We start from the raw sequence: 13647 nt of genomic DNA, 5'->3' as shown, positions 1-13647 counted from the left end.
CTGCTCTGAGCCCAGGGCACGCACACATTTCCTAAGGACTGCACAATCCAGTGGGCACTATATTGTACTTAATAAAATTAACAGCCTTTACAGAAAATAGGATTTGGAATGACATTTCTGCCATGGGATCATTCAAAGTCTGGTAGATGTACTATCATATCAGCCCTGATCCCTTTCACGTCACTGGCATTATTTGCTCAATTTTCTAAACTAAGTTTATTATACTGAATATTAAGAAGCAGAAGAAAAGTAGATGAGAAAAACTGTATCTCTTATTTTTGATAATATTTTTCCCATTCTGCATTGGCTGCCATTTACTTACCAAACACTGTTCACTCTTTTTATTTACTATTTCAGCTTGTAAGAAGAGATGTTCCAGGTAAAAACAAAATACAAGAAAGAATGCCTCAGGTTCACTCTTAATGGGATTTTCTCTGTAGCAGGGGAAAAAACCCCTTCACATTCAGCCCCTATTCATCTGTTGTAATTAATATTTTAAATAGTTGATAGACTTTAATAATTGTTTATTAATATTTAATAAATATTATTTTTTAAAAAAATTCACTGGAAAATCAAGATACCAAACCAAAGTCAGTGGCACAAAACAGATTAGTGAGTACTGAACAGGTTTCATTAGTCCTAAATTAGATAGAAACTCCAGTTTGGACAATCCTGGAACACACCTGTTTAATATCCCTCCAGAAAGAAGGGCACTTTTGGGACTTACGGTTAGTTGTCCTGCTCTGGTCACTCTGAGCACTGTCGTTTGACTGGTTGCTGGAGACAGAGGACACACTTGAGCTCCTGACAAAACCAAATGCGGCCAGCTTAGCTGCTGGCAACCGTGAATAGCCTGGGGGACGAAGTCCAGACGGGCAGGGCTTTGGGAGATTTGATTTTGCAGCACTTGGGCATGATCCTTTCTTAAGATCAACTGAAAGAAGGAAAAAGAAATAAATTTTTGTTAAACAAACTAAACTGGAAGACACTGACCATTACCTCTATCTCCCAGCTATATAAAGGCAGTATTAAGCAATACTTGAAGTGTTAAGAAATACTTGAATACAAGTTTTAATGGCTGATCAAACTGCAGTGATGTCGTATTGTTTGCTGCACTGAAAAGACAAAGTTTAGTGGAAAAACTGCAGGTCACAATCATTTTTAAAAGGTGAAATATGCCAAGTACCTATGAGGCATAACTCAAACTTCCAGCAAAGCAACATTGTTCAACGCTGCTAAGAATTTCTTTTAATGTTATCATCTTCAATGCTGTATCACTTTCTAATTTTACATTTGTTATGTGCCAATTTAAAAAAAAAAATCACGGAGACAAACAGGCCACGCATAACCTCCAATTTTGGAAGCTATTGTAGACCAGCAACAATCTTCTTCAAGGACACAGGACTTCTTTGTATTTCATCAAAGAAAACACTTCTTTGAAGTTTTTCTTTCAAATTCCACTAAAAGAAAATGCCCTTTTCTTGCACCAAGCCTGGGAATAAGGACATGTCCTGTAAAGTCCTAGTTTTTTAACATACCACTGGCCATTTCCACCGGTGGACTTCTCCTTGCTAAGCCATCAGCCCGTGTGAGTGACATCAACCAAGTCTCAGACAACTGCCAGTAGTAGGTGCACCTGAAGTTAGGCCAGCACAGCGGCTCAGCTGTGATGTCTGCCTGCGGTTACTAACCACTCGTCTGTCTTCAGCTTCTGCCCTAACCTGTATTCTGCTGCTCTTGCTCAGGCAAACTTTTCCAGGCAAATACAGAACATAGTTTCACAAATGTTCCTCTTTTTCTTCTCAGGCCAAAGGTCCATGATCATGGCAGTCTTGCTTTCAGGGTCAAGGATTAAAGATTAGAGTTTGCTTTTGGTTGAAAGGTCCAGATACCAATTGACTCCAGACCTCAAGTATACATACATTTGGACAGAGCTTTTCTTCCTAGATTTGAGAATACCAGATTCCTGTTCCCTGTGGAATCCTGAGCAGCAAAAATACATATTTTTTTTAGAAGTATTAACAACAGCCTCCAAAAAAAGCAATTCTAGAGTGTTCAATCAGGACCAGTGGGACAGGAGACAAGAAAGCATTAAAAACTATCAACATATTCTGCCAGAAAAGGCCACAAAGTCACCCTTTTTCCATTTTTATTCAGTGAACAGTATTTGTACACTAGCCCGACACAAACTTCAAAGAAAGAAGTGAACATTTGTAATATAAAGAAAAATACAAATTAACTGCACAGTAAGAATATGGTCATATTATTACGGTATTTAATTCTTTTGTAAACTATGTAGGTCACAGCCTTATTAATTTTAATGAAGCATTTCACTTTGAGAAGACTTTAGAAAAAACAAGGCTAACTCCTTTGAGCAGAAGAACGTTACGGGGATTTTGAAAGATACTTGTGTACCTCATCACAATACTAATGCTAAGCTTTGTTTAACATATCTAAGCCTTTCCTTTTGAAATAGAAATATGTGTAACACCAAGCTAAAAAGAGTTTTATGTTCTCCTATAAAACACATTCCTGTAAAGACATAAAAAAATGCTCCTTGCAAAATGAATAAAACAATTTACGTACTCTAGGCTCTTAAAAATCTTTGTACCTGTTTTTCCCAGGTTGAGCTCTTTATTAAAACTCAAGGAGATGGACATCTGCAGCACCTTTGCCAGCCCAGAGGAATACATGCTGTGCAGAGTAACCCAAATGGAAGTAACAAGTAGTAGAAGCAAGTAGTAAAAGACTGCTAAAATCCCCTTTCACTTTTCTGTCCCCACAGAGGCAATTTTGAACTATGATCCTGAATCTGGCTTCATTTGGATATCGTGAAGAGGGCTCCGAGGTAGCCATGGGTTCCAGGTGCAGGTGAAGGGCAGAGCAGGCACATTAGCACAGAGAAGAGATAAGCAGTGATGCTCACCATCAGTTTATTGCCAGGTTTGTGCAGCATTGCTTTGACAGTGGTCTACTACAGCTCATTTATTGCTATCTGCAAAGCACCAGACTCCTTCCGAAGCCAGGACTTCTTCCCTACCCACTGCAAAATATTCCAGGTGCTGAATCAGTGACTGGACCAAGTCCAGGCACCCTTCAGATCTGAAGCTGAGACAAGTATTCATGGTAAGCAGCGGCAGTGCAAGGAACCTGCCCAGGTCAGCGGCAGCAGGGAGAAGGTATGGAGCTGCCTCTCGTGGGTTTTACAGGTTTCCAAAAAATGCACTTGGATTACGTAAGCTGAGATTTCTTTTTCTTAAGAATCTCTGAAAATTGAGGGGGAGGGAGAGATATTTCCATTTTACAGCAACAAACTATTATCACACACAGACTTCCTGCAACAAAATAGGGGAAATTCCAGTGGGGCAGTGGGATAAAGTTAGAAATGGCTTTATTTAAAAAACATTTCAGATGTGCTGGCCCTAGGGCAGTGTGCTTCACCTGAGACTCCCAGATCCCCAACTCAGCCACAGGGATGCCCACAGCAAGTCCCCAGACTGACTTTTCTCTGCAGTCCATGACCCACCAAGCTGTAACTGAAGAAGAAGAATTTCCTTAAAACCAAAATAGTTTTGGTGACAAACTGCCCAGCCATCTTCACCTTTTCTTCAAAGTCATTCTTCCAGATTTGGGGAGAGGATTCAGTGTTTTTTTCTCACACTTCTGTGTGTGTTTCTAGTTTATTACTTCTATTCAAATTCCCCCTGAACTAACAATATTTTGCATCTTGAACTCATCATCATCCTTAAATTATTTTTCGCCTTTTTTGTAATCCAGTTCTTCTGTACCATGAGCACCTGGGGCAGGACATTATCCTCATTAGGGATGCATTCAAATCCTTAAAGCTAAGTAATTTTGTGCCTTCTTTCTCATTAAAATACATGAGACATACGTCTATTGTATGTACTTTCTGTTCTAAACATCATCAAGTTTTCTCGTGCATGTTTTTTGCTTTATTTCTGTTTCTTAAAAGTATAGAAGTACTCCTTCAAGCAAGGTCTGGGAGTTCAATACAAAAGTTATTTTAATGAGCAGCTTTTATTTCAATAAAAATCTGCCAAAATAAGCATAAAAATCTTTCCAGTTTTCTCACTGCCTGAAGCTAATTATTGAATTAAGTATTGTTGTCTGTATGCACTCAAGTGATTTTCTATGACACTTCAAGCTGCTCCCATCCAGAAACATGAAAACATTTTGAGGTAGGGACTGATTGACACAAACTAGATGTGCCTGGGGAGACTTAATAAAAGTCTGAACTTCACTTCTTATGCATCCCCACTGCACAAGAATTGCATCTTCATGCACGGTTAAGAAGCAACTTTCATGTAACTTCTCTGTGAAATCTGAAATATGTTTTAGCTGAAATGATTAAAAAATTAAAGAAATGACTTATACAGATGTGTTCTTATGAAAAAGAGTAGCAGTTCAAGACTTCAAAACTCCCTAATTCAGGGATCCTTGGCAAGTCTTTGTCATCTGGTAGTAGGGTTTTTGGGTTATCTTTGCTCTCCCTTTTTAAAAAATTTTTTACCAGCATTTCTGTAAAAACTTTGATCATTAAATGTCATTTTCTCTCACTTTCTGATGCTCTGAACATCTCTATTCTCATCTCATATTGGGGAATATGGGGTAAAGAACTTACCTCCAGTGTCACTGCATCAGTCAGAGACAATACAAGACTGCTGAGTTAACCCAGCTCATAGTTAACCCAAACACTGGTATCTTTGCAGATTAAAAACAAATCACACAAGTGAGAAACCTGTTCTGTTGCCTCTGCTTTTGTGGTTTCCCTCTATAGATGTAACAAGTTCTCTCTGAACAAGAACTGAGGAAAGGGGCTTTAAAAGAGAGGCTTTAACGATTCACACCTAAACAGCAGTGAGCAGGCTGTGCCCAGCTGCCCCGAAGGTCTCTCATCCAAATACTGTCAAGCCTGGGACAGTTCAGTTCCAAAGGCCAAACAGTTGTCACTGCTGAACACTGACTAATTTCTGATGGGTCAGTCCACCATCATATGGTAGTAAATGCTCATCTCCTCATGCTTCAGATTTAAAAGCACCAAAAAACTGCTCTGTGCCTTCCCAGCTCCCAGGCAAACCAAGGCTGCTTAGCATATTCTCAACACCCCAAGAACTCGTCATCTCACAATTCATTCAAGCTGCAAATGTCCACGTTCACTTGGCAGCTAATGTGAAAAGCAGCAGCATCCCTCAAAAACTTGCAGCACAGGAATCATCTGTGCGTGAGTCTCACTCATTGCATTTTCCACTGACAGCCCAGAGCAGCCAGAACAATTCTCTGCACTGAAGCTGCATCTCATCTGCCCAGCTGCTGCTCACTGGCTGCTCAGAAGGGCTGTGGATGTCCAGCCAGAGACAACACTTGGCTCTCACAGGAAGGAGGCAGGGTAGGAAGTATTTGCCTGCTCCTACACCCAGATTGTTCCACATACTGTTCATATGAATGACAGCCTGGAACAACTGTCATATAGACAACACTTCGTTTATGATGGGGTTTAGTTCCTTGAAGACGCAGTAACTGGAGCAGAGAGGTGGCAGATGGCTATGTCCCAAGTATGACGACAATGTCCTTAAGAAAAACTCATGAGGAAGTGCGTGCGTCCCTTTGAAAGCTAATTTTATTTTTTTTTATGAAATACAGTCAGATTGCTCTCTCAAAGAAAACAGAGTGCCAACTGGAAACTCAGCAGATTAGGAGAACGGAGAATATTTTCCTCTCTGAACTATTTCCTTGTACCCTCTTCCCTTAAACAGTTAAGAAACTTGCCAGTTCAAATCCAAGTACCTCAGACTGCAAGTACAGACAGAGCTGGGGTAGCAGTAAGGCAACATTTCAGCAAGTGACCTCAAAACCTCTTTTCTATCATCAAATCTCATTTACATGTTCAATTAATATGTCATTATTAGGTTGTTTATTCTCAGGAATAATAAAGCTTTCCTGCTGGGAGAAAGCTGTAGACATATTGTGGCATTCAAGATGAAATACATTATACATATGCAGAGACACAAATAAATGTATATATCTGTGTCTGTCTGTGTAATGAGAAATATTGCTGTCCTGGTTTATGGGTAAATTCTATCTTTAATGAAAGTTGACTTGCTTAGAAATGAGAGGAGCAGCTAGACCCTCGGGACTGACAAGTTTAATACAGAGAGGTGATAAGGAAGTAACATTTCATTAACTCACTCTTTGAGAAAAAAATACCCTAAACACTACTGAAAAATGTAGAATTAAGTTAAATTAATGAGTGCAATTAAAGTGAAGTTTTAATGATGAGATCTCTGTTATACTTTTCAAAATCAGACATTAATTCCATCAAAATAATCAGCTACCAAACGCAAATCCTAACACATTTGCTTCAAGAAGTCTTTATAACCAAGGAAAACATATTAATATTTTACATGTTATAGACACAGTATCTGTCAATGCTTGTTTTGAATTACAAGTTTCCCATAGAAAGAGCAGAGTCTATTTACATAAAATAAACAAACGTTAAGCTTTCAGAGACTCTATGGCACCTATATCATCATTCAAAGACTTCCTATTTTACCTACTTTGCAGAACCCTTTTTCTTACAGTCAGGCTGCTTGTTTGACCCATCTGAGGCAAAGCACCACCGAAGGAGCAGCACTGCTTAATAAGGAATTTGCAGCCCAGGCCACCACATGTCCTATATCCTACTGATGAAGAAGGATCACTGGTCCAACCACGCTTTAAGCATCACACCTAGAGATCACACTTGAGGGAACACCCATCATTATTTTACTTTCTACCTAGCATGACTTAAAACTAACAAAGCCCCTAATGTTCTTGTACTACTTGCAGTCCATCACAGCAGTTCAGGGATTTAATTATCAATTACTTCAGAGTCAGTTTTATGAGGATTAGTATTATACATGGGCCAAACCACTCAGCTTATCAGTGCTGCTTAACCAGACTGCTGTATTATGAATGGTATGGCAAAGGGGAATAAAATCCTCATTATGAGGCACTGCTGCTGTCCTCGATACCACAGTGATTTCAGTCTAAAAGCCTCCGCGGTACCTCACACTTTGTCATGGGGTAGCAACTGTCTGGATCCTTCTGTTTCCATTACCTCAGGGCAGGACTGATATCACTAGGATTGGAAACTGGATTAAAAGCTCAGGATCAAGCTGCAAGAGATGCCGATTAGCAACCTTGAAGGCAGGCCTGGTATCTTTGAGAGAAATATACCCCTGACTCCCTAGCTTCTTTTGCTGCCGATACCCAAGCTCTCACACCCCACAACACCCGTGAGCAAGTCTTACTGGCTCTGCATTCAGGATGCTGACCATATGTTCCTGCATGTCATTTGCTCATGTTTGCAAATATGACTTTATCAAAGCTGTGCTTAATCCTGTTTTTCAAACAGTGCAGCAAAAGCAATGATGCAGATCAAATATACTGCAAATAATAGTACAGCTAACAGCCAAATTAAGGGAAAGTGGTTGAAAATGGTGTTGAGTACTTTAACACAGATGGCTTAAAGGTGCCTGACCCTATTATGAGCCCCTCTAATTAACACCCCAACAGCTCTGGCATGCCAGGGGCTGCTGTCGCATCCGTCCCCTCCATGGCAACCAGCAACCCATCTCTGGTCTGCATGTGTGCTCTGCTGTGGATACAGGCGCAGGAGTCAGTTCTCTGATGCCTCTGCACTCCTGTACCAGTCTTATCTTTTCTCCTGTCACATCAGCCTCTTTCATGACCAATTCACTCTTCTTAAAAGGAAGTTTTAAAGACAAGAAGTCTGGTAAGCTGACCTATGAAGTTATACATTGCTGAGAGAAAGATTAGGTCATTTGAGGCATACAAGGAAAAAGGCTTTGGTCAAGGAAAAGGTGATTATAGACAATCTTGGATGGATAATTGGGAAATAAAATACCAAAAATAAATGAATGTAAAGAAATGAACATAAGATATCAGAAGTACACGAAAGATAAGTAAGGGGAGGTACTGAATCAAAAGAGAGCAGTGAAAATCACTTTGCAACAGAGTAAGTTGTTGCAGAAAAATTAAACACATTCTTCATGTTGCAAGGAAAATGGAAGGTGAGATGCCAGAAGTGAAAACAATGTGTCCTGGGGTAGGCAGTGAAAAACTAGAGACATTAGCAACCTCTCCAGAACAAGTCTTGTGTAATGTAAAATCCATAAAAACAGTCAGAGCCCAAAGACCAGATGAGACACACTTTGGGGCCCTGAAAGAGATGACAGATTATTGGACTACCATGAGTTATCTTTAGTACCCTTTTTGAAACAGCAAGGTAGGAACAGACTAGAGAGAAAAATAACAGCTGTAGGAAGGAAATTATGGAGAGCTATGAATTAAATTTGACCTCCAAAGCAGACAAGGTCCAAAAAATAATCAGTGATTTAAAAAATATATAATTTTAAAAAATTTAAAAAATAACAAGAAAACCCTGAGAAATATGAAAACTTTAAGAAATACAGCTTTAGTGAATAGAATCACAGTAACAGCTGGTGCAATTTACTTAGGTACACTTCTCATGCACTAGCATTTTTAAAGGCAGCATTACAGACAAAAAACGGGACTGATAAGCGGATCCTGTTTAGATTTTAGAATGTCACATAACATAGGAAGACAGTAAATGAATACATACAAGACGAGGTCCTATATGGATTAGAAGTGGCTAAGGAAAAGTCGTGTCTGCTAGCATCAGTGATGCAGGATAATGTGGGTAATGGATGGGTGATGGATGAATAAGAATGGAGGCAATGTTCATCTCTGAGGATCAGAAAAGACCGTTTATTGGGTAATAGGTCCTGTTTGCATTTTCTCTCGTATCTATCTCCCAAACTGGTTCCTGTTACACAAGGGCTTACCCTACTCATATCCTGAACTCACAGGCTCTTGCAGTTTTATTTAACTGGAAATCATGATCCAATTACTCTCTGTACCTGTATTCCCATGCTCAGTGCTGACTGAACTCAAGTCACAGGGCTGAAATGGTATTTACTACCCAGGCTGCAATCTTGGGGTGTCTCAGAAGCCACATACAGCTTGGTCAGCTTCTACTAATGGCATCAGCACAGATAAACTCCAGATGCAGGGTCAGATAGCAAAGGATACTGGCAAGAGGCACTGTGTTACAGAGAAGCTTGATTTTCTGATAAACTCCAAATCCTGTCAACCTGTATTACTGACTGAGACTGTCCTCTCATGGTAAAGTCAAGATGCACTCGTGCATTTCCATTCAAAATTTTTCTAAATTCCTCCTGCTTCTTAGTACAGATAAATGAATGCTGGGGAGAGACAGTAATAGTTTTCAAATACCTGCAAAGAGGAAAACACCCCACAACCACTCCAGATGAAAGAGGAAACAAATTGTAACAAAGGGCATTAGGCAAAAGGCTAGGGAACACTTTTAACCAGAAAAAAGGTAATGCATTGGAGCAGTCCTGCTTTCAGAGGCTCCAAGATCTCATACTGAAGATTTTTATAAAGAGTTTTTCATGAACAGGTTAAATAAGCATACACCAGAAGGAATCCCATCCTGGGGCAAGAGGAGGCATCATATGACCTTAAGTCATTCATTAACTTTAGCTCTTATGACTATTTTTAAAAATCTCTGCAGACTTCTAGTCTGTTAAATAGCTGCTACATTTCACTCTGTCAATGACTGATTTTCAGTTTTCTCTGAACTTGCCGATTTAAATGTGCATTGTTAAAACCTCCATGCTTTTCCAGGCTACCGAGGAGTGTCCTGTAGAAGTAATTATTGTCTCTTTCTTGTGGCACCATACACTTCTCCTTCCAGCTCTTCTTGTGCTTTTCCATCCCCTGTAATTTTGCCCAGGGTCATGCTGAGGTGGGCAATAGCTGGAAGAAAGAGGTATTAGAAGTGTTGTCTCCAAAGAGGTGTATACCAGGCCTTTAGAGAATCAAGATCTCTGTTGGCACATTTGAGCACTGCCCAGGTTTTCAGAGCACAACATGGTGGGGAATGTCAAATCCAGACTGAAGGGCGGGGCCTTCGTGATGGAAGAAAATGTCCCATTATCTTCCCAGAACAAAACCAAAGAATTTTCAGGCATTTACAAGGCAGAGGAAGATAAAAAGGTGAAAAATGAGAATTATTATTGAAAACTATTCTCTTTCTTTGGCAATGACCTGCTAAACAACCTTTGCACAAGTCCCAGACTCCCTAGTCAGCCTCGCTGCAGGATAAAAAGGCACACCTCAAAGAGTGCTGTTGGAGCTTTGTGGTATCAGGTCAAAATGTTGCTCATTTTGTGACTTTTCTGTCTCAAAAAAAGGTATCTTATTGGTGACTACAGTAAAGGGAAAGGAAAGAAAGTTCATACTTTACCTGAAGCATCAGGATGGTAGAGGCCGGGAGCACTTGTTATTTCTCCTTGCTGATGGAGACAACTACCTGAGGCCCTTTGACTCGCAATGAGAATCCTGCTCTTGGCAGACGGTAACCTGGACACTGCACCCAGTCCTAACTGTGGCTTCAGTATCATGGCAGATCGATAAAAGCTTGGTGGGACCTCATAGTGAGTGTATGGTGGAGGGCAAAATTCATCTTTCTCAGGCCTGTCCGCAACCTACGGAAAAATCATCAACACAGACATTACACAATAAATCAATAAACCCAGACAATAATGGAGCTCCAAATTATGTATAAAGGCTAAATTTCCCTCCTTGTGAATATGGTCTTCAGAGCACTGCAAACGTTCAGAAAGTTATGGTCTTACTGTATGAATCGCTCTTCAAGAACATGTATATTACACTCTCAATATGCAACTACACCCAAATAAAAAACTGATGCCTTCCCCATCAGAAAACAGACAAAGAGAAGACCTTCAATTAGTGAAAATGAAGGTACTGTTAAGTCACGAAAGGTTATATTATTTACAGAGGTAGATACACCAAGAGAGTGCGTAAGTGGAATTTTTATTACAAGTTATTTAAAATATTCTTACCAGGACACAATTCTGGGAGAAGGTGGTTTTAACTTAGATAGCTAAAAATAAAGCTGGAGGTGTTTTAAGTACATTTTATCAGAGAAGTTGTACTGCCAAATAATTTCTGTGAGAAAAAAAACAACCCCAAGTATGTTCTCACTGCAAAATGTTCACTGCAATCTGTGCCCCTCTAGTTCCTGGAAAGAGACCTGGTTGTGGAGGTGAGCACACTTCTCTAACTTATGTTTTCAGAGGCCTGCTGAATATTCCAAATCAGAGCTATAAAATCCATCTGGCCACGTGAATTGGAGAAAAAACCTATCAGATTTGCAAATGTAAAACATTTACTATTTGTCACAAATAGATGTTGCTTTGTGAAAATCAGTGACAAATCTCTCAGTATTTTAACGGGTGTTTACTGTAAGGACAGCAGAATAAGTCCCAAGCTGGAAGTGTTTCCAGCAAACTGGCTCACAGCGCTGAACTTGCAGCTGAGGAATGACCTGGTTCCATGATTCAGCCCTTGCATCTTTGTACACTCAAGCTGGGCTCTGACTCCCACTTTTCTGTGCTGCTTCGTGACTCAGGACAAGAGTGCAGAGTTTTCATCTCTCACATTTGCAAAGAACTGTTTGCTCTTCTGAGTAGAGTCCAACTTCTTCACCGTTTTCTTATAAAATGCAGTATCATCACAATGTAGAAAGGACCTATGAATATTTTTTCAGTCACCCCATTTAGGCCATGGGAAAAGGAAAAAAAGCATAGGAAATAGAAAATCTGAACTAAATTTGTTTAAAAATTAATCAAAAAGTGCCACAGGCTACCTAGGAAGAAATGTAACTGCCAATTAATTAACTCTGCTGTAAGTTATGATGCATATAATATGCCAAATCAATTTCTATTTAGCAATTATAAGCATTAGAATATGCACTTCAACATTGGCTATAAAAGCTTTGATCCTAGCTCCTTCAAGAGCTTTAATCCTAATTTAGCAAATCTTTAATATGCTAAGAGACAAGATTGGCCTTAAACTATGAAATATAGAATCTTTGAGGCCTTTGCACAGGAACTAGTGCAACAAACACAGAGCTTTATAATTTTGCCCTATATTTTTTCCTCTGCAGTCCTATTTCCTGCCATTATATCTTTATGTTTCCTTTTTTATTATACTCCTATGACCTATTTTTACAAGTTAGGATACAGTTTTTTTCTGTATATGTGACTCTCTACGCTTGGACTGCAGACGTCCAGCTTCTTACTTTCAACTGCTAGATCTGAGATTGTTTTTTCGGATAAGCCTCAGTTATCTTCTCTTTCCCTGATAAATTTATTTCTATCAGATTACACTATGAATACTATTATTTGGTATTTAAATGAAACACCAATGCCACATATTTCAGTACAAGGAAAAGAGAAAATCTTTAAATATAGAAAATATGCATTTTTTATAAACTGGCTTTGTTTATTCAGATCTTGTTTCACCCAATCTTTTTTTCTTTATTGACAGTATGCTAGGACTAACAGAGAAGGGTAACAAACATGGACACAAAAGCAATCAATCACAAGCATAAAACATCTTCTCAAGCTGAGAGAAGTGAGAAGGACTTAGAATAGAATCTTTTAGATTTGAAAAGACCCTTAAGAAAATCAAGTCCAACTGAATTTATCCAAATATCTCTCAAGAATTAGACACTATTTTTTGAAGATCCCAGCTTTAGGGGACATAAACTTGCTATGAAGATATACTATTTTTTCCTTTCTATTTCCTTGTGAATTCATGAAGTGTGAAATTCAACTGGTCTCAATAGAATTGTATTAAATTGTTGCCATTTTAAAGCTCTTCAGAAAGATATGGATTAATATGATCCCTGTTAGTACCCTGTACTAGATTTTTGTATGGACTATTAGGGAAATGATCTGTTGCAGCCTGTCCACTAAGAAGGTCAGCCCAGAGTTTTTTTCTGTGGGGCTGTCTGCTCATTCCCCACACACCCATTAATGAATTTGTTAGAATGAGCTAGAAAGTCTGCAACAAATACCTTGAGCTTACAGGAATTTCCACAGGCTGGGTATTCCCATGCAGAGCTGGCAGCATGGCCAGCAGGTACAGATGCCCAACACTTTCCTTCATGTTACTTTGTTTATAACATCATCAAACATCAATGCCTCGAGGAAGAATTTGCTTGTCAAGTGTCTACTTCAGGCAACTCTTTGGGAAAGAGTTGGCAACATCAGTTCAGGCAATTCAAATAACAGGATTTGGGGGGGAATTTTTGGTTTGACTATATATAAAACAATTCCCCTACTCCTTTTAACCTCAGCAGGCTTTTTGTTTCAACAGACTTTAGTCCATCCTCTCTGGAGCACAAAGATGTCTGAGCTCGGGGACAGACCCAAAGAGGTGGTTGAATGGGGCAGGCAGAGTCTTGGTGGGGCAGACAGGAGAGCTGGTTATCAGCACACCTCCTTACAGAGTCTCACCAGATCAGGGCTCTTGGCAACAGCCATAAAATAGTGAAAAAGTGGCCAGTGACCACTCTCTGACAGGACACAGACTGTACCTGTACAAGTAAACTCTCACTCTGCAGACCAGGTTGATCCACGCTGGTCCTTGGGAGCAGCCTCTGGGTGAGCACGCTCTGGCAGAGCTCGACCCTGAGCTGGGGAGTGT

The 13647-nt window shown here is 39.7% G+C and overlaps 1 protein-coding gene across 4 annotated transcripts in view; it reads right to left on the bottom strand.

Annotated features, from left to right (window-relative positions):
- Positions 1–13647, bottom strand: part of MTUS2 (microtubule associated scaffold protein 2) — a 269885-nt gene that overhangs the window by 149605 nt on the left and 106633 nt on the right. For all 4 annotated transcript variants that reach the window (XM_039565864.1, XM_010400285.4, XM_010400284.4 and 1 more), the window contains 2 exons: positions 10376–10616; positions 728–934 (listed from right to left, as the gene is read on the bottom strand). In XM_039565864.1, coding sequence (XP_039421798.1) covers positions 728–934; positions 10376–10616 — 448 coding nt within the window. The remainder of the gene's footprint in view (positions 1–727; positions 935–10375; positions 10617–13647) is intronic.

This window comes from Corvus cornix, chromosome 1, assembly GCF_000738735.6.
Source record: "Corvus cornix cornix isolate S_Up_H32 chromosome 1, ASM73873v5, whole genome shotgun sequence".
NCBI classification, from domain to species: domain Eukaryota; kingdom Metazoa; phylum Chordata; class Aves; order Passeriformes; family Corvidae; genus Corvus; species Corvus cornix.
This window is presented reverse-complemented; position numbering and strand designations above follow the sequence as displayed.